This window comes from Heptranchias perlo, chromosome 32 (genome assembly GCF_035084215.1).
Source record: "Heptranchias perlo isolate sHepPer1 chromosome 32, sHepPer1.hap1, whole genome shotgun sequence".
NCBI classification, from domain to species: Eukaryota; Metazoa; Chordata; class Chondrichthyes; order Hexanchiformes; family Hexanchidae; genus Heptranchias; species Heptranchias perlo.
Genome location: NC_090356.1, coordinates 17,645,266 through 17,669,794, shown reverse-complemented (window position 1 = coordinate 17,669,794; position 24,529 = coordinate 17,645,266). Strand labels below are relative to the sequence as shown.

The following is a 24,529-nucleotide window of genomic DNA, read 5'->3' as shown; positions in this document are numbered from 1 at the left end:
TCGTCTCCATCACAAAGACTGTCTACTTCCACTTCCATAACATTGCCCACCTCTGCCCCTACCTCAGTCCATCTGCCACTAAAATCCCTCATTTCATGCCTTTGCTGCCTCCAGACTCGACTAGTCCAAGCTCTCATGGCCATCCTCCCATTGTACACCCTCCATAAACTCCATAAATAAAAAACCCATATCCTACCTAGCACCAAGTCCCGCTAACCCATCACCCCTGTCCTCAATGATCTATGTTGGCTCCCAGTCAGATTGATGAAGTGGGACAATTCATTTTGGATGAAAGGAAAGTGAAAGGCAGCACAGGGGTACAGCCCCACACCATCAAAGCTTTCTCCTTGACTAATAATGCACTGACATTGACGGTGGTGATAGGAAGCTTGTAACCAGGATTATCTTACTCTCCTGACTAAAAGAGGGTTGCTTGGTAACAAGAAAACCACAAACTGCACATATAAATAAATTATTTTGAAGTGGCAAACCCGGGAGTGTCAATATTTGGCCCAGTTACAGTGCAGTTTCTTCATCAATGCAACATCAAAACAGGATCCCACTGATGGAGAAACTGCAATGCAAGTATGGTTTAAAGTTATTAATGTGCGTTCACTTCAAATTTTGGCAAGTGATAGGAGGCCAATTTTTTTTAAAGTTTAAAAATGTAATTTCAAATCTTATCTAACTGTGTGTGGTTTAGAGTACATGTGTGGAGTTCCACTATGCCTAGAGACAGAACAGTGTAGTCCCACAGTATAACTTATTGCTGCTGACTCTCACTGCTCTAAAGCAGGTACTGGGCTCAAACTGCTATATATAGTATAGAGAGGTCAACTGGAAGAATGAAATACCAGTGCAGGATGTAAAGGAACAATATTAAACCATTTTCTTGCTCACCAAATCCAACTCATTTTACCTGAGGGCAGATTTAAGAACCTAATCTCTGCACAGACTCTAGTCTAAACAGATGTCCTGCCCCTGGCTATGGGATAAGAGACCTGGAAATGGGGATTAGCTTCCCAGAACATCATAACTCCGGTGAAATCCAACAAGTGCTGCTTTCTATGAAAGCTGAACAATATAGAAAAGAAATCCCTTGTGATATTAAGAAGCCCTATGGAATATGTCAAACTATAAGCAGTTGACAGAGCACTAATACAGTTTAAAGTTGTACTTGTTTTTATTATCTAATTTTCTTCTCTCTCCCCTCACCCCCCTTCTTCACCTGATGGTGCTGACTCTGGCTGGTGTATGGGTTCCACAGGAGCCAGGTGCACTCTAGTACCTCAGCCAAGTGGCCACCTTCATTTGCGAACCTAGACAGTGAGTGGTAGCAAGCTATCCAACATGAGGGGAGATCATCATAACCAAGCCCGATCCCATCCTCACTCAACATCCACACACGGATACTTTCCAAGTCAGGTCACTGGATGCCAGGTGTTACATGTCACATCAGCATCCCTCGGATATGGAGCAGAAACACTAGCTAGGGTTCTCGCTCCTAATCACTGTCCAATGACTCCTGCTGGAAAGTGCGTGCGTGTGGATATTGGATGGGGATTGTATTGGATTTGGCTGTGAGGTCCTCCACAGTTGTATAGGCTGCTGTTACTCACTGCCCGGGCTCACACATTAAGAATAGCAACTTGGGTGATGTACCCAAGGGCGGTGGCCGGCCAGCTGCTGAGGACCCCATATGCCAGCAATAATCAGCATCTGTGGGAAAAGGGAGGTAAGAAAGAAAAATTGGAAAAACAAAACTAACCTTTAATTTCTTTACCACAAGCAACAAAAATTAGTTGGTAAGCTAGCGTTCTGGGTATCAGAACATGGAGCACTGCCGGCTGGACTGTAGTGCCCTTGTTTGCTACTCCATAACCATCTAAACTGCTTGAACATGCAGCAGTCCAAAAATAGCCCCCTTGAAATTTTAAATTGCAGGTTTCATCATCTACGATAACTGCAATTTTATGCTTCAAAGTCTTCAAAAAATATAAGGAATTTTATAAATCTGGTGGAGTGGTCAAGTGTTTTACATTAATTATAATCAGAAACTTTACTGCAAGGGGGCTGATACAGGCAGGTTCATTGACATTCATGCTGCACACTTAAATACTCATTGAAATTCATTCACTGCCAAGCAGTTTTAAAACACAATTCAAGGCACTCTTTATAGTAACTCTGCACAGATCATATTTGTTGCAGTGAATGTATAGTCATGATTTTACATTCAAACAGGTAAACAATTGGATTGTAATTCAAGTATCACGGATCTTAGGATCTCAAACATCTGCAAACAGAACACAGAAAGGAAAAAAAACCTTCTAATTCTTCAACAGATCTATCAGCTTATATATACTCCATCTGGTCCAGACACGTGCAGTATGACTCAAGTCAATACGAGTTTATTCAGGCACAGTCAGTCAAAGTTTAGATTTTGCCACAATAGCTGTTATCTCTGTGTGGTCACAACAGTCTCTACACAGACCTGAATGCAAACTACTGGAATAAACAGATGCATCCCACCATAGAAATACATAGAAGTTACAACATGGAAACAGGCCATTCGGCCCAACCAGTCCGTGTCGGCATTGACCCTTCACGCAAGCAAACAGTTCTGATCACATTTACCCACCTTGTTTCCATATCCCTTCAACCCCTTTTCTTTCATCCACCCAATCTAATCTTGAATATTGATGTTGTTTCTATCTCAACTACTTTCCCTGGAAGTGAATTCCACAGCCTCACAACTCTCTGTGTGAAGATGATTCTCCAGCCCTCTGTTCTAAATCTCTTACATTTAATCTTGTATCTTATGTCCCCTCATTCTTGACCCCTTTGACTGGAAATAGTCTGCTTCTATCTTTCATATTTTAAAAAACTTCTAATATATGGCCCTGTAATCTGCGTCGTTCTAATGAAAAATCACCCAATTTTTCAAGTCTTTCTTCATATTTGTATTTCCTCATACTAGACAGCATCCTATTGAATCTCTCGAAAGCCTCAATATCCTTCCTATAGTGTGAAGCACAATACTGTACACGGTACTCTAATTGAGATCTTATTAAGGCTCATCATTACCTCTTGGTTTTCATATTCTGTACTTCTTGAGATAAAACCTAGACTTCTATTAGCTTTTTTTTTAAACAACCTTATCAACCGGAGTGTTGCCTTTAAGGTTCTGTGACCCTATACCCCCAAGTCCTTCTGCTATTCTACAGCACTGAGCCTACTTCCATTCAGAGTATAATTATTGCTTTATTTTTAAAACCAAAATATATTCCCTCACACTTACTGACATTGAATTCCATCTGCCACTTTTGATCTCATTCGTACATCTTATTAATGTCCCTTTGCAGTTTTCTTTGGTCTTCAAAAGAATTGACTGTACCTCTTATTTTGGCATCATCTGCAAATTTTGACACCAGTTCCTCTAGGTCTAAATCCAAATTATTGATATACACAATGAATAGAAATGGCCCCAGAACTGAGCCCTGAGGGATACCACTACCCACTTCCAACATCTCTGAAAAACTGTTCTCAACTACTACTCTCTATTTTCTCCCTTCTAACCAATTTTTAATCCTGTCTCCTAATTCTACACTCCTCAATCTTCTCTAATAATCTCCCATGTGGTACCTCGTCAAAGGCTCTCCTAAGGTCTATGTACACTCCAATGTATTTCCTCCATCTACCATGTCTGTTACCCCCTCAAAGAATTCTATTAGGTTTGTAAACAACAACTTGCATTTATATAGCACTAATGTAGTAAAACAAAATTTGACACCAAATATTAGGACAGGTGACCAAAAGCTTGGTCAAAGAGGTAGGTTTTAAGGAGCGTCAAAGGAGGAGAGAGGTGTAATGAAACGGAGGGGTTTTGGGAGGGAATTCCAGAGCTTAGGGCCTAGGCAGCTGAAGGCACAGCCATCAATGGTGGGGCAGTAGAAATTGGGGATGCACAGAAGGCCAGAATTGGAGGAGTGCAGAGATCTCAGAGGGTTCTAGGGCTGGAGAAGGTTAGAGAGATAAGGAGGGACGAGGCCATAGAGGGATTTGAACACAACGATTAGAATTTTAAATTGGAGGCATTGCCGGACCGGGAGTGAATGTAGGTCAGCGATCACAGGGGTGATGGAGGAATGGAACTTGGTGCAAGTTAGGATACAGGCAGCAGAGTTTTGGATGAGCAGAAGTTTACGCAGGGTAGAAGGTGGGAGGCTGACCAGGAGAGCATTGGAATAGTCAAATCTAGAGGTAACTAAAGCATGGATGAGGGTTTCAGCAGCAAACAGGCAGAGGCAGGGGTGGAGACGGGTGATATATTACGGAAGTGGAAGTAGGTGGTCTGGTAATGGAGAGGATATGGGGTCGGAAGCTCAGCTCAGGGTCAAATAGGACGCCAAGGTTGCGAATAGTCTGGTTCAGCCTCAGACAGTGGCTGGGAGAGGGATGGAGTCGGTGGCTAGGGAATGGAGTGTGTGGCGGGGACCAAATACAATGGCATCGGTCTTCCCAATATTTATTGGAGGAAATTTCTGCTCATCCAATGCTGGATGTCGGACGAGCAGCGTGACAAATCAGAGGCAGTGAAGGGGTCGAGGGAGATGGTGGTGAAGTGGAGCTGAGTGTCGTCAGCATACACGTCAAGCATAATTGTCCCTTTTGAAATCTGTACTGGCTACCTCCAACTCCTTTTCTTTATTTAGATACATGGTAATTTCATCTTTAATTAAAGGCTCTGAAATTTTCCCTACCACAGATGTTAACCTAATCAGAAAAGATACACCTGCAGTACAGAACAAAAATATTGCCGCAACTTCTGAAATCAAAATGCCCTAAAATATTTTATGTTATATCAGAATGTGATATAATAAACAGAATTTCTTCTCTTGCATTTCATATAGAGTTTTTAATCATTGCACAATTTTTAAGCTTGCATATGACATGAGTTGTCCTACAACAAAAAAGTTAAGAAAAATACACATCATATATTGATTTAATCTAAAAAAAATCTAGTGACTGGGATTAATTATTAAGAACTATGTAGCCCCCTGTGACAATGGAATTGGATAAAGAATAGCATCATTATACTTCCCTCACTAACCATCTCTACTATACATTTCAAACAGAAGAAGCGTACAGATTATGAATCTACACAGCAGGTTGATTTTGTTCATCCCAACACTGATCCATGGTAAAAAGTGAGGCACTTACAAATCAACTTTAGGCAAACGAGAAAGACAAGTTTTGATATTAGATATTTGAATTAAGATGAAAGGCTCTGGAAATTGGGTATTTTCCTCCTTTGGAAAGGAGGAGAGCTTGAAGTTTTCAAGATTACTATTATTCAAGAGGATTAACAAAATTAATCTCTGTGGTGAAGGGTTCCAATTGTTTAAAAGTGAGAAGTTAGGACTAAGAAGGGAAGACAGGTGGAACTTTTTCACCCAAAGGTTAATGGGTTTGTGCAATAAGTTATAGGGAAGAACACTGAAGCAGACGGTATAAATGGGGTCAAGAGACAATTAGATTTTTCTGGAGAAAGGAATTGAGGGATATGGTGAGAAGATGGGTAGGTGGGGCTGATCAGTTAATAAGTGATAGACTAGATGGCACTTAATTGGCCTCTTCCTGTTCCTAAAAAATTCTATTGCCTTAGGTAAGTCTGTCCTAATTTAGTGACTGCCCCAGCAATTAACCTAATTCTTTAAATATTATTGCCTCAAGTAAATAACATTTAATTGAATATCAGAAACAGTAATCAATGCAACATGAAAATACAGACTGTTCTCACAGCAACGAAATCCATACATTCTACCATTTGCAATTTTTATTCCAATATTTTGTTTTCAATATTTAATTTTGTTAAACAAACTCTGACTCCACTGGAAATGGAAAACTGTTTTGCAATCTAATCCACAGATAATTCCGTAACTTATCCACTTTTAATTTGCACAATTGCAAGGAGCACCTTCAGTATCAGGTTGCATTAGGTGCCTACGACGGAGCCCCCGGGGCCGTCGGCTGCCTACGACGGAGCCTCTGGTGCCATTGGGTGCATACTATGGAGCCTGGGGGTCCACTATACAAACTCATGGGGCCATTAGGTGTGTACTATGGAGCCTCGAGGGCCATTACTGGCACAGTATAGAGCCTGGGGGCCATTAGGTGTGTACTGTGGACCTAATGGGCCATTAGGCGCAGCCTCGTCATCATCCTTCGTGTCATTAATGTCTTCCCCCTTATAGGGCTCAATGCCCATGTCCTCGGCAGCTCCATCTGTAGCGGAAGCAACATGCTACAGACAGAGCTAAGCGATTCCACAACCAACGGATCAGATCAAAGCTCTGCAGTCCTGCCACATCCAGTCGTGAATGGTGGTGGACAATTAAACAACTAACGGGAGGAGGAGGCTCTGTAAACATCCCCATCCTCAATGATGGCGGAGTCCAGCACGTGAGTGCAAAAGACAAGGCTGAAGCGTTTGCAACCATCTTCAGCCAGAAGTGCCGAGTAGATGATCCATCTCGGCCTCCTCCCGATATCCCCACCATCACAGAAGCCAGTCTTCAGCCAATTCGATTCACTCCACGTGATATCAAGAAACGGCCGAGTGCACTGGATACAGCAAAGGCTATGGGCCCCGACAATATTCCGGCTGTAGCGCTGAAGACTTGTGCTCTAGAACTAGCTGCGCCTCTAGCCAAGCTGTTCCAGTATAGCTACAACACTGGCTCTACCCGACAATGTGGAAAATTGCCCAGGTATGTCCTGTCCACAAAAAGCAGGACAAATCCAATCCGGCCAATTACCGCCCCATCATTCTACTCTCAATCATTAGCAAAGTGATAGCACTGTCAACGACACCTTCCATCAAGCAGCATTTACTCACCAATAACCTGCTCACCGATGCTCAGTTTGGGTTCCGCCAGGACCACTCGGATCCAGACCTCATTACAGCCTTGGTCCAAACATGGACAAAAGAGCTGAATTCCAGAGGTGAAGTGAGAGTGACTGCCCTTGACATCAAGGCAGCATTTGACCGAGTGTGGCACCAAGGAGCCCTAGTAAAATTGAAGTCAATGGGAATCAGGGGGAAAACTCTCCAGTGGCTGGAGTCATACCTAGCACAAAGGAAGATGGTAGTGGTTGTTGAAGGCCAATCATCTCAGCCCCAAGGCATTACTGCAGGAGTTCCTCAGGGCAGTGTCCTAGGCCCAACCATCTTCAGCTGCTTCATCAATGACCTTCCCTCCATCATAAGGTCAGAAATGGGGATGTTCGCTGATGATTGCACAGTGTTCAGTTCCATTCGCAACCCCTCAGATTAAAGAAGCAGTCCGAGCCCGCATGCAGCAAGACCTGGACAACATCCAGGCTTGGGCTCATAAGTGGCAAGTAACATTCACGCCAGACAAGTGCCAGGCAATGACCATCTCCAACAAGAGAGAATCTAACCACCTCCCCTTGACATTCAACGGCATTACCATCGCCGAATCCCCCACCATCAACATCCTGGGGGTCACCATTGACCAGAAAGGTAACTGGACCAGCCATATAAATACTGTGGCTACAAGAGCAGGTCAGAGGCTGGGTATTCTGCGGCGAGTGACTCACCTCCTGACTCCCCAAAGCCTTTCCACCATCTGCAAGGCACAAGTCAGGAGTGTGATGGCATACTCTCCATTTGCCTGGATGAGTGCAGCTCCAACACTCAAGGAGCTCGACACCATCCAGGACAAAGCAGCCCGCTTGATTGGCACCCCATCCACCACCCGAAACATTCACTCCCTTCACCACCGGCGCACAGTGGCTGCAGTGTGTACCATCCACAGGATGCACTGCAGCAACTCGCCAAGGCTTCTTCGACAGTACCTCCCAAACCCGCGACCTCTACCACCTAGAAGGACAAGAGCAGCAGGCACATGGGAACAACAGCACCTGCACGTTCCCCTCCAAGTCACACACCATCCCGACTTCGAAATATATCGCCGTTCCTTCATCGTCACTGGGTCAAAATCCTGGAACTCCCTTCCTAACAGAACTTCACCACATGGACTGCAGCAGTTCAAGAAGGCGACTCACCACCACCTTCTCAAGGGCAATTAGGGATGGGCAATAAATGCCGGCCTCGCCAGCGACGCCCACATCCCATGAACGAATAAAAAAAACACAGCAAAATGGGTATTCTTCGTCGCCAAGAAGCCAACGTAGTACTTGTTGTTTAGTGTCAGGGGAATGGAGAAGTGGCATAAGATAAAGGCATCATGGCTGCCGGGAAAGTGGGCAGTATCCTGCAGGATCTGTTTCAGATGATCAGACTAGCTGCCCTTGAATGGAATGGCTTGCGATTCACGAAAACTACACCACAACAGGAAGTAGCACGCAAAGCTACATGTCTGCAATCTGTGCAAATCTCTGAGTCCTAACCTCTTCCTTCCAGATGTCCATGGGGAAACTGATGATGTTTCCTTTTGAAAGCAAGGCTTCTGTCACCTGTTTGATACTTGCATGGACTGCAGATTGGCTGATATCACCTGTGGCAGTCTGGAAGGATCCAGAGGCAAAAGGACTGCATTGATCCATACTGCAACAGTCAGTGCCATTGCTTGCCCTCGAGGATGTTGCAGGTAATCTTGGAGCAGGTGACACAAGTCCATTACTACTTTCCTAGAGAAGCATAGCATTATCATACATAGCTCCTAAACTTACTGCAGGAACGTTTTCCTTGGCCTATAACACTCAGTTGAGAAGGGAGAATGTGAGCAGGTTAAGACCCCTCCGCAGCATCTCTGTTTCTATCCTTTGCCTCCTCCTCTAAGTAAATCCAATTATAATGGCGTTCCCAAAGCCCAGTAAAATCCCTCCTGCAAATCGCCTTCACATAGAGTGCTTTTAATGATCAACAAATTACTTGCTGCAGCAAAAAAAAAATCTATTTAATTGTACTTGGTATCGGCTGCTGGGCCGTATAAATGCTTACAATTTAGAAAAGGCACCTGTTTTCAGCTCTTGCCTAATGGCAAGAACAAGAACTAATGTGATTTGTTGGGGGGGGGGGGGGTAGGGGTGGCGGGTGGCAGGGAAGGATGTGACACATTACCATAGAGCTTCCACCACTGGCTGGGAAATTGAGTGGGATGGAAAAGGACTTCCAACTTATTGCATTGTCCATTATGCCCATATGCACCTGAAATCAGGGAGGAATAAACACAAAAGCCAGCCCCAATGACTCCAGGGGTGTAATGGCTCTTGATGCCCCAGCTGAAGTGTATGGAACAGCAAGATAATGATGTATCTGAACATAGCAGAAATCTCCTCTTCCCCCACACCACCATGGAAGTATTGTTGGAGAGACCCATATCACTGGTTGGTGATGAGGTAAATTCTGTATAATCCCATTCTGTTTGACATTGTAAAAATCTGAAAGCAAACATGACCCACAATGTTTTTTATCTGTGAACTGATCGCCCAGTTGGCATGGTATAAAGCAAGCTTCACTGCAATCAGACTCCACTATTGCAACGACTGACACAAATGTAAATAGGAATAAAGCCATTAGGGTCAGCAGGCAAGGTTTGAAAATATTAAACTACTTAATGGTTAATTAGCAGCTCCAAAGAAACTGCAATATTATTAATTAGTAAAGATGGTTTGAATGTTTCAAAATGTGTTGCTTGTAGTTATTTTTTTTTTTTAAAAACTGTATATGCATAGCAGTAGCTGTCCGCAAGAGTGTTATGCTGGTAACTGCTCCTTCCCATCAGAAAGACATCACTTTCAAGGTCAAAGTGTTATTAGATCAGAGACAAATAAGCGAGTATGATACCATCTGTCACAGTACATTCAGAAAATCAAATTTACTGTCATTTCAGGTAACACCTAGGGGATGAAATTGTTAGTCAATAATCTCAGCAAAAAAGTCAGTATCAGCACAAAGTAGGAGCACTCACGCTGAGTTTCTGTAAATTGTCACCTGGAGGAACTTCACCCCCTAGATGTGTTGGGTTTAATCTAGTCTGTGAGGAGCCTGCATCAGTGCTGCCCGTCTCAACCTTTACCAGTAATTGGCTAATGGGATACAACACAGTTTAGTTGTATTGCTGCTGTACAATAAACTCAAATTCTTAAAAGATAGACCACTTAATTTTTTCCAAGCAAGGATGAAAATTCTAAGAGTACTGAAATAAAAGGGAAAAATTATGGAAATGAACAGGTCAATCAGCATCTGAAGGGAGGATAATGTTCAAGGTTCTGAAAGGTTTATACCTGAAACATTATCCTGTCTTTTTTCACTGCTGACAGATCTGCTATGTATTTTGAGCATTTTGTGTTTTTATTCCAGATTGCTAGTTTTTTTTCTTTTGAACTTGCTACTGGTTTTCTGGTCATTCGATCAAATGCATTTCAGAGTGGATGAATGCTGGGATTTTTCTCCATCACTCGGATTTGCTAATTTGTATGTGGTGTCACCACGAGTTAGAAATGCTAGCTGGTGAGTCAGCCGCCTGCTTTTTCATTGTAAAGTTCCAATAGTCCATTACTGGATTGTTTTCCTTACCCACCCACAAAAATTGTATTGTACAGCATGTATTATAAGATTATGTACTGTGTTTAAATTGTAATATTGGAATCATATTGTGTACGATCTGTGTTGTATTGTTTTGAACTGTATCACCTTGGAATTGTGGTACCGTCAAATTTTACAAAATAAAGTATATTTTGAAATTTTAAAAACCCACAAAAAAAAGGCCCGGAGAGAGGATTTAAAGCAGTGCAGGGAATCGGAGTGGTGGCAGCACTGAAACAAACAAAGGGAAGAATTTGAAAAAGTGACGTAATAGCTGATGCAGAGAGAGGAACGACGGAGCCCGAGGAATAAAAGCCAAGTGTTCAATTATTTATTCACATTTTAGTATTTAACTATATAGTAGATTGAGGGACCACTTAACTTAGAGTAAAAATTAATATGAGGCAAAGATAAAAACCTATCAGCTATAAATATGTTAATAATTAAATAAAAACTGAAGTCATCATTAGACGTAATAGGCTAAATATATAAACTGAGCAATCATAGTGACTAACAGAAATCAAATTAAATTCATTTGTTAATCATAATTTAGTATTAAAGGAGAATCCGCTAGCACAAGAAAGAGATAAGTAAATAACTGCTGTACAGTAAATAAATATATAAAGTAGTTAATGGCAGTACAGGCAGTGTGGCCAGGACTGCTTAATGTGAGTTTGTGGACAGTGAGGCAGTCCCAGATGACCACACCTGTGAGAAATGTCCATGTCTTCAGTAACTGTGACTCAGAGTCATTGAGCCGGAGCACGAAATAGAGACACTCTGACACATAAGGGAGGGGGAGGAATATCTGGAAACTTTACTCCTGAACACAGTAACATCACAGAGAGATACAGGTATAGAGGAATGCATGACTGAGTCAGTCAATCAGTCAACAGGGTATGGGGAACCTAGTGGAGGCAGAGAAGGATGAACTGCAGAAACTGGTCCTGTCCAACAGGTATGATGTACTCACTACCTATGGGGATAAGGAGAAAGGCAGTGGGGAGGGTGGCCAGAATGCTAACCAAGGCACCTTGGAGCAGAAGGGGAGGGGGGAGGAGCCGAGCAGAAAGGTTGCAGTCTTCGAGGATTCGCTGCAGTCACGATCGAGAGACCAGGAGGGGGTTTTGCCTACCCGATGCTAGGGCAAGGGATATTTCAAAGCAGCTGGGAAGGAACCAAGGCACCTTGGAGCAGAAGGTGGGGCGGGGGGAAGAACCAATTGTCGTGGTCCATGTTGGAACCAACAACATAGGAAAGAACAGGAAGGAGATCTTACTAAGGGAGTATCTGAAGCTAGGAGCTAAATTAAAAAGCAGAACCTCGAGGTTGGGAATCTCCGGATTACTACCCAAGTCACATATTAACTGGCATAGGTAGAAACAGAACAGGAAAATGAATGCATGGCTGAAAGACCGGTATGGGAAGGAGGGATTCCAGTTCATGGGACACTGGCACCAATGCTGGGAAAGGAATTGGCTGCACCTGGACTGGGCTGGAACCAAGGTCCTAGTAGAAAGAATAAATAGGACTGTAGACACAGCTTTAAACTAGTAAATGGGGGGGGGGGGCGCGGGGGTGGATATAATAGTAACCTAAAGATAAGAAAAAGGGATGAGAGCAAAGGTCAGAGTACAAAAAGAGGTAAAGATAATAGATGCTCAGGGAACAGAAAAGGTTACAGGAAGTAAGAAGTTATTTTAAACGGAAATAAAATGTAAATGCTCATGCTGTCATGTGTTGTCAGTGTGCCTGATTTGCATTGATTCTGAAGTTTGTGAAGTGAAACCAGAAGGGTGAACATGAGGGAAGCAGGTAATGACATTAAAGATGGAACTGAATTAATCTTCATAAATTACATTCCTGACTGAAAAGTCTTAAAATGTTTTTAATTCACATCACAAAGTTAGTTATGATCTGTTACTAAAGATCAGATGTCAGAACAATTTATTGGGAAAAAAATGATTCTATGAAATGTCAATGAATGTTGGGAATACACAGCAGGCTGGTCAGGATCTGAAAGAGAAACAAAGGTTGATGTTTTAGGTGAGACCCTTCATTAGAACTGGCATGGCCAGGCTGTGGAAGCCCCTTTGCAGGACTAACCAGGATAAATCAGTCCCCTTATTTCCTATCTGACTCGTCCTTCTTTTCCTATAAAAGGGGTATCTCCAGCCTGACTGGCAAATCTGATTAAAAGGGCCCACCTGAAACAGTAAACCCTCCTTCCTCTTTCAGCATGTCAATTTTATTGCTGCATATTTCCAGCATTTTGTTTTTTTAAATTTCAATAATGAATGCTATTTAGGAAGAATTCACTGTGTACCTTTCTCTTGAACCAGCTCCTGAAGACAAAAGTAAATCACCCGTGCTCCAAGGCTAAAGCCAACCAAAGTGACTGGTCTCTTGCCCTGTGGAAAACATCAATACAGGGGGGAAAGTGAGAATGTTTGTTTATTATATCAAGGTGCGCTGTCATCCTCTGAGAAATACAATTCCCATCATCTTGCCACGTTGCAGCTATCAGGTACTTATAAGCAAGCACAAGAACAAGGCAAGGAATATTCAGCCGTCTGTTCATCTGGGGCATGCTCAAAATGAAACACTCACATTTTCTATTAATTTGACTCAACTGCCATATGAAAGGAGAGCAATTGTCACTGGCAATGATTGTGAGAATGTACATTTGCCCACTAATCACTGCGTGGGAAACTACTCTACAAAAACACTTCATTCAATATATCACAGAGCTCAGTGAGACTGCAGTGCAGAATAGACTGACAGGTCTTTGATTAGAATACATACTGAGGAAGTAGAATTTTGTGGGGGGGGGGGGGGGGCTGGTGCGGGGGAGAGTGGGGATTTGGTTCAGATTGTTCTGAATGTCAATGGTCCAGGACAGTTCAACTCTTTTTTGTTGCCAAATAATTTAAATTAGGTGAAAGTGTTATTTAGAAAATAGCTAGATATTAGAAATACTAGGAAACTTGACAAAGTTGATCCAGCTAAATTATTCATTGCGATGGAGGGTTCAAATCGCAGTAGACACTAGTTAAAAATTAGGAAGTTAGGAGTAAAGGGAGTATGGGGAAACTTTTTCACCCAAAGGGTAACAGAGTTGTGGAATATGTAACCAGGTAAGGACATAAAAGTGCATGGATTCAAGAGTTGATTAGTTGCATTCCTGGAGAAAAACAGGATTAAGGAATATGGTAAGTAGCTGAGATTGAAGGATACAGTGAAAAGGTGGTGAGGTGGAATTAAGGGATATTCTAAGATGGGAAGTAGGTGGGATTGAGAGATATGTTAAGAAGGTGGGCAGATGTGATTTTATTTTTAATTCATTCTTGGGATGTGGAAGTTACTGGCATGGCCGGCATTTATTGCCCATCTCCAGTTGCCCCGAGAAGGTGATATTGGGACTTCTTGAACCACTGCTGTCCATGTGGTGATGGTTCTCGCACAATGCTAAGGTAGGGAGTTCCAGGATTTTGACCTACGACGATGAAGAAACAGCGATATAATATTCAAGTCAGGATGGTGTGCACGAGGGGAACCTGAAGATGATGGTATTCTTACGCACCTTCTGACCCTTCTCCTTCTAGGTGGTGGAACTTGAGCGTTTGGGAGGTGCTGCCGAAAAAGCCATAACGTGTTGCTGCAGCGCATCCTGTAGATAGTACACACTGCAGCCATGGTACATTGTTGGTGGAGGGGTGGGTGTTGAGGGATATTGTGAAAAGGTGGTTTGGTGGGATTTGGTGTTAAGATGGGTAGGTGCAGTTGAGCAAATATAGTGAGAAGGTAGGTAGGTGGAGTTGAGGAACACGGTGAGAAGACGGATAGGTGGTTTTGAAGGGTGTACTGAGAAAGTGGGTAGTGGGGTTAAGAAAAAGGGGTAGAATGGTTTAGCTAAATAGCCTTTCTCTGCTGTCAACATTTCCTTTGTTCCTGGTCACAGCTACTGAAGCTGGAACAGGATGCCCCAGAAACATAGGAAGAAATCTATAGGTACACGGTGCGAGGAAATGTGCAATATACTTTACTACAAATGCAATGTCAAAGTTTTTCTGCTACACAGAGTATCTTAATCCCCTGTATTGACAACTCAAGGGGTCTCAGCTGGGAATGTGAAACTGTCATTAATGTGTCACACCGAACAGGAAAATGCCAAGTGGTCCTCGCAGCTTCTATTTTACATAATCTAGCTTTTTTTCTAAAGAGAAAAGACAGATTCACGTTTTGGATTTGACCTTTCTTCCATCTACAGTTACTGACAGACCTGCCATGTATTTCCAGCATTATTTACTTTTATTTCAGTTTTCCAGCATTTACAGTTTTTTCTTTTTATTTCCAACCATTCGTAGCCAGTCCCAAGTACTTAATTCCTTTATTTTATTTGTATCTCCAGTATACTCCATTGGACTCAATTTAAGAACATATGTACTGTATCTTCCCAAATTTTAATATTGACATCAATTGACTTAATTCAGACTCCGCTCCCTTTTCGCTAATTTATTTCACACAAGTTCATCAGCCTCTAGGAGAAAACATTTTTATGAGGTTTCTGATTTTAATCACGCCCTCTGTTTACTCCAGATTTAGGACATAAGTTACTAACACCTACTCTATCTATCTTAGTTTAACTACCAAATCAGATCTCCCATCAATACCCATCAGAATACCTCAACCTCCCTCAGCCGCTCCTTATGACACACAATACCATACCCACAAATCAATCCAGCCTCCATTCTATACATATGGTCTGGAACCATCAGTTTCTTTCTGGAGATGTAGAGATCAAAACTGGACACAGGAGATGAATGATGGATGCAGGGGTCCAGCGGAGGTGCACTGTGGTCTCAGGAGTTAACAGTGCACACCACCAGGTGCGGTATACAAGCAGAAGAGCGAGGAGCTGTGGGAGCAAAACCCAAGGACCAAAAGCAGTGAAGTCCAGAGAACCAGGGGAGGGTGAAAGGATCAGTGCAGATGAGGGAGTTGGTCCAAGGAACAGCTGTAGGGAAATGAGGAGTACACAAGATCGAGAACAGCAGCTGCAGCTTGAGGAGCCGTCCAGCGAAGAGTGATGTTAAGAGTTCTGAAGAATGAGTGGAGTCAGCGGCCAAAGGAAGCAAGCAGATAGCAGCAAAGCAGAGATCATGTAGCAGCATGGAAGCTGAATACAGAACATGATGAAAACCAGCAGGAATGGATGCGAGCTAGCTCAGCATAGAGTAAAAATTCTCAGCAGAGAAGCAGAAAACTGAACTTGCAAAAGCAGACCAAGTACTGGAACAGAGGCAGAGAATATAATGTTAGTAGAAAGTGTGGCAAAAGTGGAGGTCACAGTAAAGCCCAGAAGCAAGTGGAGAAATGGAATTCAGATCAGAAGAAAGCGGATTTCTGTCCAGCACCCAACACAGCAGCAGAGTGAAGCCTAGAAGCCAACGGTGCAATGAAGTACAGTCCTGAAGCAAGTAGCAGCAGCAGGAGGGTGGTGGGCACTGCAAGATTGAACAAGTTACTTTATACTTGAAGAGATCGAGTGGCAGAGCAGAGTCCCGGTAGTCGAGGCGTACAATGTAGTCCAGTAGAGCAGTGCAGAGGAGTCCAGAAGTCCAGGAAATCAAATTTCCTTGGCCTCCTCGTTTTCCTTGTTTACATGCTGTCCCATGGCAATATTATTTGTAAGCACAAGGATCCACTGTTATATGTACTCTGATGACACCCAGCTTTACATTCCTACCACCATCCCTGACCCCTGTGCTGTCTAAAATCAAACAATGACGAGCAAAAAACTTACTTCAACTTTACATTGGCCAAGATCTAAGCCATTCTAGCTCCCTGGAATAACTCAGCATCCCAACTCCATTCCATCTTTCTCCCCTGCTGCTTGCTCAGTCTGAACCTGAGAGGTGCAACCTCAGTGTCCAGTGAGCTGTGCTTCAAACCCCACATGCTAGGCACAGCCAAGAATGCCTGTTTCTACCTCCACTTTCACCTCACCCTATTACTGTTGAAACTCTTATCCATGGCTTCTACACCTCAAGGCTCAATTACTCAAATATTCGTCTCGCAAACCTCACGCGTTCCACCCTGCACAAACTGCAAGTTGTCCAAAAATACAGCGCCCACATCCTACCCCACATTCTGTTCCATTCCACTTTCAACCATGCCAACCTCCATTGGCTCCCCATCCCCCAATCTATCATATTCAAAATTCTTGTCCTCACCTACATATCTCTCAGGTTCTCAACCCTCTCTACTTCTGTAAACTCCTACAGCATGTGCCCTCCGCTCTTCGCATCGCACCCCCCCACCTTCCTGCTCCACCTTTAGTGGCAAGACCTTCAACTGTCTTGGCCCAACACAGAGAGTCACTCTCTAAACCCTTGCTACTTCTCTCTTCAGTCACCACATATAACTCTTCTCTCTTCACTGCTCAGCACTTTTTTCTCATCTCTGTGAAGAGCTTTGGGATGCTTTGTTACATGAAAGGCTCTATATAAACGCAGGTTGTTTATTATAGAGTGATCTCTATAAGTGTAGATGGCAGGTTTGGACTCAAAGACGATGCCTTACACAGCTGGATAACCTGCCTGTACTCAGTCATGACTAATAGCCACTTGGGTGAGGTACTGGGTGTTAAGTGTGGAACTATGCTCCAACGAGGAAGTCAAAACTTTCAGAAGAGAGGAAGGCAGAAACACTGGAGCATAAAAAAATACTGGGGTTTTTGACATTGAATGCTGGGTGCATTTTTAGTCAGTAATATTACTAATTGGTGCTTTGGCAAGTTTAGAGAATTTGCTTTTGCTTATGTTCATAAATCTGTCAGTTACATCACCCAACTTGAAATCTGCCTTTTACCTGCTGTCTGCTCAGTAGTACGTGGGCCAGATGCTTTCCAACTTCAGCCGATCGAGAGAGGCAGACCCCCCAGGGGTTGTCTATGACATTGGCAACAGTCAGCAGTGAGGCTGGCCATGTCAGTGCAGTCACGATACCTAGCAAGTGCAAAGATGAGGTTGTTAAAGATATGAACCAAGTTCAACATCATTGCTACTGCCTCTGGAGAAACTGAGGCCCAGGCACAGATGTTTTTCTCTTGTTCGGGTTCTGGTCCAATGTAATCGGCAGCACTGGGAGAACCATTGTTCGCAGTGGCTGTCTAATACTGTACAAAAAGGACATTAGAGAATTTGGGCTCAATTTTAACTCCTGAGCGGGAATGCGGAAAATTGGGTGGCCGGCCCGTCCAGGATGGCAGCAGAAAGGCACAGCCGATTTTAACCGAAACGGCCGGAAAGTCAGCGGGAAGTGGCTGACCGGCCATTAAAATCAAGTGACAGGAGGCCGCTGCCAGGAACCCAGGGGAATGGTCTTGGCACAAGATAAGTGCTCTGGGAGGGATTCCTGGTTGGAGGGGGAGGGGAGAAAGAGAGGGGAATCCAGGGCAGAGCAGTCCCAAAGTTTTCTTGTGGAACCTGGGGGAGCACTCCTCTGCTTCTCCTGGCCAACAAAAAAAACTAAAAAATAATTATCTTGCTAGGTATATTCTGCCCCTGGCTGCTGTTCTTGGCAGGTTTTGCCTGGCGGGGAAGCCACCACTGTTCCCCAGCTCACGACTCAGGTTAAAATAGCAGGTTGGGCCCTAATATTATCAGAGCCCAATCTGCATATTTAAAGAGGTCACCGCCGGCTTGGGGCGGGAATCCTTACAGTCTGCAATTTAAAATTGTACTCCGACAGATCGGAGCGGGAATGGAATGGGTGAATCCTCCGCTCCATTTTAACTGCCCCTCTGCCCAGTTTCCGCCAGGCGGGGGGAATTAAAATCAACCCTTGTGTGAAGTATAGTGAATCCACACTATATCACAGTGTTGTACAGTTAAGAATGGAACAAATTCGTTCATGATTTTATTCTGAATGACTTCAGCAGAACTCCACTTTCCTTCAGCGCAACAAACGAATCCGCGTACCATAAATGCACATAAAATATTCACAGGGTATTACATACCGCAGATACATATAAATTATTCACACCAAATACATGTCTTATATATTTTGAGTGTATCAAGGAGCTTTCACATATAGTCTCAACAAATTTCAAACTTCACATACCGCAGATACATATAAATTATTCACACCAAATACATGTCTTATATATTTTGAGTGTATCAAGGAGCTTTCACATATAGTCTCAACAAATTTCAAACTTCATTTCGCAACATTTTCACCACATTTCCCTTAATTAATCTTAATCACATCGTATACTCAGGGAATTCAATCACATTCTGACTTCCTAAAAGTTTGCAAAAGCACGAGGATTGACAATAATGAGAAAACAAACCCGACAACTGGAGTACCGCCGGGTGTCACCGACAACCCGAGCACCGCCGGGTGATTATTATTAATTAGAATGCAGATGATTGCCAAAAATTTTAATACTACAAGGAGGCTACTGACAATTAGAATAATGCAGGCAGATTATTAACAATTAGGATACTGTAGGGGGATTACTAACTATTAGAATACTGCTTGGAGATCATTAACAATTAGAGTACGGCAATGAGATTAACAAGGAGAGTACTGCAGAGAGATATAAAAATTGGAACAGTGCAGGTGATTATCAACATTAAGTGGTTGACATTTTGCTGGCCATTAAATCTGGTCCATACCATGTGTGATTTGTATGGAGGTACAATTTATTTTCAAAATCAATCTACTTTATTTAATACCCATTTTTTCTGTGTCAAATATCTCACTGATGACAAAAAAAAATGAATCTTGTTGAAAATGCCACAAGGAACAAATAGTCAGTGTGTGTATGTGCCTTACCTGACAGAACGGTGTACTTTAGGGCTTCCTGTGCCACAATATTGACCAGGCCATTCAGCAGCGATTCGAGAGCATTACCCAGTTCCATCAAATATTTTGACTCCCAGGCTAGGCAGTACTGTTCCTTGGACTGCAGCAGGCTTCGCCATGGTGCCTCAAAGCTTCCTAATGGAGCAACAAATGCATGATTTAGAGAGAACTTAAAAGAACTTGCATTTATATAGCACTTTTCATGACCTCAGGACATCCCAAAATGCTTTACAGCCAATGAAGCACTTTTGAAATTTAGTCATTGTTGTAGTGTAGGGAAACGGGCAGCCAATTTGTGCACCACAAGATCCCACAGTCAGTAATGAGATAAATGAACTCCCCTGCTCTTCTTCAAATAGTGCCAAGAAATCTTTTAAGGCTACCCAAAAGAGCACATTTAACGGTTTAGTGTCCCATGCAACACTCCCTCGGTACTGCAGTGAAGTGTCTACCTAGATTACGTACTCAAGTCCTGGAGTGAGGCTTGAACCCACAACTTTCTGACTCAAAGGCAAGAATGCTGCTATGCAGCCAAGGCTCGTGCAGTTTTCCTGTGGAGGCTGGACCTCACATAAAAACAGAAAAGCAAATATGTAGTGTCTGAAAGAGATGCAACAAATTAACATATCAGGTTCCCTTTTCGCTCTGACACTTCGCATCAGCCATCATTTCCTCATCTTTTCATTTGAACATAACAAAATGAAGGACAGAGAAACCAGCTGATCCATCAAGCATATCTCATACTGTGAGAGATGTAATAAGATGCTTTATAAATGCATGTTCTTTCTTTCTTTCCTCCTCCTTTCCATCCAGAGTTGGAAAAACATAAGCTGCTTCCTCCAAAATCTCTATCCCGATAAGCAGAGCAGTTCCCTGGCAACAGAGATGCTAATACATAGCAGTCTGTAGCACCCGACATCCTCTTGTTAGCTATTTTTATATCTTTCCAGGCAAGCATAGTGTATTATCTGTAATTGAGTTTGACCCACTGTGAAGACTAATGTGAACCAGAACAGCTACAACACTTACTGAGGCAGACTGACTCAAGTAATGAACAGAGTTAGTAACCTTGTCACATACAAGTTCCCTTATCTGAAATTACCAATCCCATGAAACTAAATTCGATTTCTGCTTGGCAAAGTCTGTCAATTGGAAATACCACATGAAATGATGATATTCTTTGATACTGTGTGGACAGTATAGCAGTTTGAGGGGAAAAAAAGTGCCACTTTAATAAGTTTGTGCAGTGTTTTGCATTAATTTCTTACTTAAAAAGAGAGAAACTCAACTGGGATGAGTAGAGAGCACTGCAGCAAAGTTTCACAGTTACTTCTCTCACTTGAGTATTATTTTCTCTTGTATAGATAAATACATTTTATTACCTTTTTGTAAAAAGTTGCCTGGAACTTCCCCGATAGCTCAGTAGGGAAATGAACCACCTGGTTCTGAGCCAATAATACTGAGCCATACAGATCAGGAAGGTCCAGATTCAATCCCTGGGCTGTGCTAAGTTAGATGATTGCAGCTAGGGCAGCAGCAGCAGCAGCAGCAGCAGCTGCTCAGGCTACTACTGTCGCCAATGTTGTAAGCATGCCATGGAGGGGAAATTCCGCCAGGATTCCTACTCATGGAAAAAATTTTGGAACAATTCCTGGGGAAAGCTGAATAATGCTACCAAACAATTGCTTAAGCCTAACTTTGTCTCTGGGGCAAATACAATTTTTTTTAAAATGGAAGAGTAGTTGCTCTTGATTTGTGCTTTATCATTCTTCGTACCATATTTTCCCGTGCACAGCCAGCCAGTGACAGCTACTGTGATGTGCAGTTGGTTTCCATCAGTCAGAGGAAGGAATTCGAATTCTTCGATGGCTCCCACCCTCTTCTTCATTTTATATCCTGAAAGAGGATGAAAACCAGATTTAACCAGCTAAAAGATTATACCAACAAAAAATGTTCATCAAAAGTAACTTAGAAAAATAAATGAATTCCTATTATGGCAGAATTTAATTGACGAGAGAGATTGTTGTGTATTGGGTTATACCTGGAAATGCATAAAAATCAGCTTGCACATCTTGCAGTTTTACAACGGACAGTTTTTGCACTCGGATTAAAATCAAACACATCACTGAGAGTGAATCTTTTTCCCTTCAAACTTTGTAAAGACAGTAAATTTTATTAATGAAAATGTAGTCATGCTTAATGAGCATGCTGCTCTTTTCCTCTCTTCTACGTTTACACAAGCAAAGCAAAGCCAGTACCAGTTTGCTTTTCTAGAAAGTACTTTAGGCACGTTGTATGTCACAAAGGATTAAATTTATTTGAGAACATATTTAATTTCATTTTAGTACAAGACATTAGTAAGGCCACACTTAGAATACTGTGTACAGTTCTGGTCACCCTATTATAGAAAGGATATTATTAAACTAGAAAGAGTGCAGAAAAGATTTACTAGGATGCTACCGGGACTTGATGGTTTGACTTATAGGGAGAGGTTGGATAGACTGAGACTTTTTTTCCTGGAGAGTAGGAGGTTTAGGGGTGATCTTATAGAAGTCTATAAAATAATGAGGGGCATAGATAAGGTAGATAGTCAAAATCTTTTCCCAAAGGTAGGGGAGTCTATAACGAGGGGGCATAGATTTAAGGTGAGAGGGGAGAGATACAAAAGGGTCCAGAGGGGCAATTTTTTCACTCAAAGGGTGGTGAGTGTCTGAAATGAGCAGCCAGAGGCAGTAGTAGAGGCGGGTACAATTTTGTCTTTTAAAAAGCATTTGGACAGTTACATGGGTAAGATGGGTATAGAGGGATATGGGCCAAGTGCAGGCAATTGGGACTAGCTTAGTGGTATAAACTGGGCGACATGGACATGTTGGGCTGAAGGGCCTGTTTCCATGTTGTAAACTTCTATGATTCTAGTAAATATTAAAATAGCAATAAATCCCCAGAAATTAAAACACCTTCTCCAAAACAGTAGCCTTCATCAGTGCTGTCCATGTTGTTCTTTGTTCAACCAGATGAGATTAAACAAGACAAAAATCAGATCAGCTCACTTTGGTTCCTACCCACCTCATTTCTTTTTCTCCTCTCCCTCGTCTGATTCTTCATTCCCAAATGGTACTCCATCTTGTGGCTGAATTGGGGATGACTAAATTCACCCAACCAACATAAATGGGTGCAAGTGTCACACAGCCTTGGACTTCATACAAGTTCATAACCCACTAGTCTTTATATAAAGCATGCTGACTTGGGACAAGGTGGTGCAGTGGGCTCTTGCACTATCCTTTTACCTCCAGGACTGATGGGATCAAAATACCCTCTTACTGCTGCCTTTAAGGGTCCAATGTGAAATGAGTTTGGGCAGCCTTAGCCCCAGTTCCCAATTGCTGTAGGCTCACAGAACAAAACTGAACCTAATTTGGTACAAATTGGCAATATCATTCAAGGCCACAAGGATGGTTAGGGTGGGAAATGGATATGCGGCACTTGAGAAGTAGGGGGTGCTTTTTAAAAATGGAACTGAAGTGCTTTCTTGGATTAATTTTTTTCCCTGTTTCTCTCCTCCTTTCCTCAGGGGCTGGCTCTTACACTTATTGATAAATGTAAAGTACTGCACATCATTTGAAAAAAATGACCATCATAAACATACAATGAATGGGATTGAACTAGTAGAAGGAGACTTGGAAAGAAATCTGAGAGTTATAACAGACTTGTCACTTTCAATGTCTGGACAATGTAGTGAAGCAATTAAAAAGTTAATAGAAAGCAGGGAATATACAGCCAGAACAGTACAAGTCTACATAAGGAATGCTGATGTTCTACAGTGCACTCTACAGACCTCACTTGGAAACCTGTGCACAATTCTAGTCACTATGCCACAAAAAAAATATACAGCACCATTGAGGCGACAAAGAAAAGCAACAGTACTGAGGAAAGATTAGTGAAGCTCAAGTTGTACATTTACAAAGAGTTCAAAAGGAGAACCTCTTCATAAATATTAAATGTACAGATAAGGTAAACTCACAATACTACTTCAAATTAAACCAGAAAAGTAGGATCAAAAGGCAAAAAGTTAAATTTAAAACAGATATTAGGAAGAATACTTAAAGAATGAGAAAGACTTGGAACAATCTGCTGAGCATTAAGGAGAATCAAAATGCAGCTGGATGTTTTAATGGGAGTCAGGGTGCCAAGGGGATGGGCTTCAAAGGGCGCATTTGGGTTTGTGAAACTCCAGGCATGTTCATATCACATAGTGGTCCCCAGTAAAGATTAAGGATCAAGAGAGAGACACAACTAATAAATCATTAAAGGTGCTCCAGGGGTGTGACAAGGCCACTGGGAATGTATTGCTAGGACAGTACAATATAAAACCACTTTGGCCGTACAAGACATTTGTACAGCCACACGGAGTATTGTGTCCCGTTTTAATTGCCCGTGTGGCAGAAGATATTAAGAAGATACAGAGGATGATATCAAGACTTAAGGCTGGCAGCTATCAGCATAGACTCCAGGAGTTGGGACTATTTTCTTTACAGCCATGCAGACTTAGAGTGGAAGTGATGAGGTTTTTTAAAAAATCATGAAGGGATTAGATTACATCCAGTTGGATAGGTTATTTGAGAAGAATGGAGACAATAGGACTAAGGGGTATGAATATAAATTCTTAGGCGAAGAGTTAGGAAGTATTTCTTTTCAGAGAGTCATCAGGTTCTGGAACAGATTACTGAAGTATGCAGTGAGTATGGATTCCCTACAGTCCTTCAATGAGGAATCTGAACAACATTTTGAGGCAGAATGACAGTTCCAGTTATAGAGGGTAAGTTGTAGGTTAGCTGGGAACAGGGAGTTGGGGAATAATTTCCCAATTTTTCCTAAATTGACCCGAGGTTTTTTTCTCTGCTTCTTTGCGCAATAGGTCTAATGGTCTTCTCTGTCCTTTTTGTGCGTTAGGGTACTAGAGGAATGGGATTCGACAAGTGAGTTTACATACTGGCGGGAGGAGCTTCGATGGGCAGAACGGCCTTTTCTCATCCTCGGTATCTCACCAGTGGAAGATATAAGGCACTGGGGAGAAAGGAT

General features: G+C 42.5%; 1 protein-coding gene across 4 annotated transcripts in view; it reads right to left on the bottom strand.

Annotated features, from left to right (window-relative positions):
- The window catches only part of tmco4 (transmembrane and coiled-coil domains 4), a 78,140-nt gene that overhangs the window by 30,749 nt on the left and 22,862 nt on the right, over positions 1–24,529 (bottom strand). For all 4 annotated transcript variants that reach the window (XM_067970501.1, XM_067970499.1, XM_067970502.1 and 1 more), the window contains exons 8-11: positions 21,227–21,346; positions 19,421–19,585; positions 17,450–17,586; positions 12,903–12,987 (exon numbers count right to left, since the gene is read on the bottom strand). In XM_067970501.1, the coding sequence (XP_067826602.1) occupies positions 12,903–12,987; positions 17,450–17,586; positions 19,421–19,585; positions 21,227–21,346 (507 nt within the window). The remainder of the gene's footprint in view (positions 1–12,902; positions 12,988–17,449; positions 17,587–19,420; positions 19,586–21,226; positions 21,347–24,529) is intronic.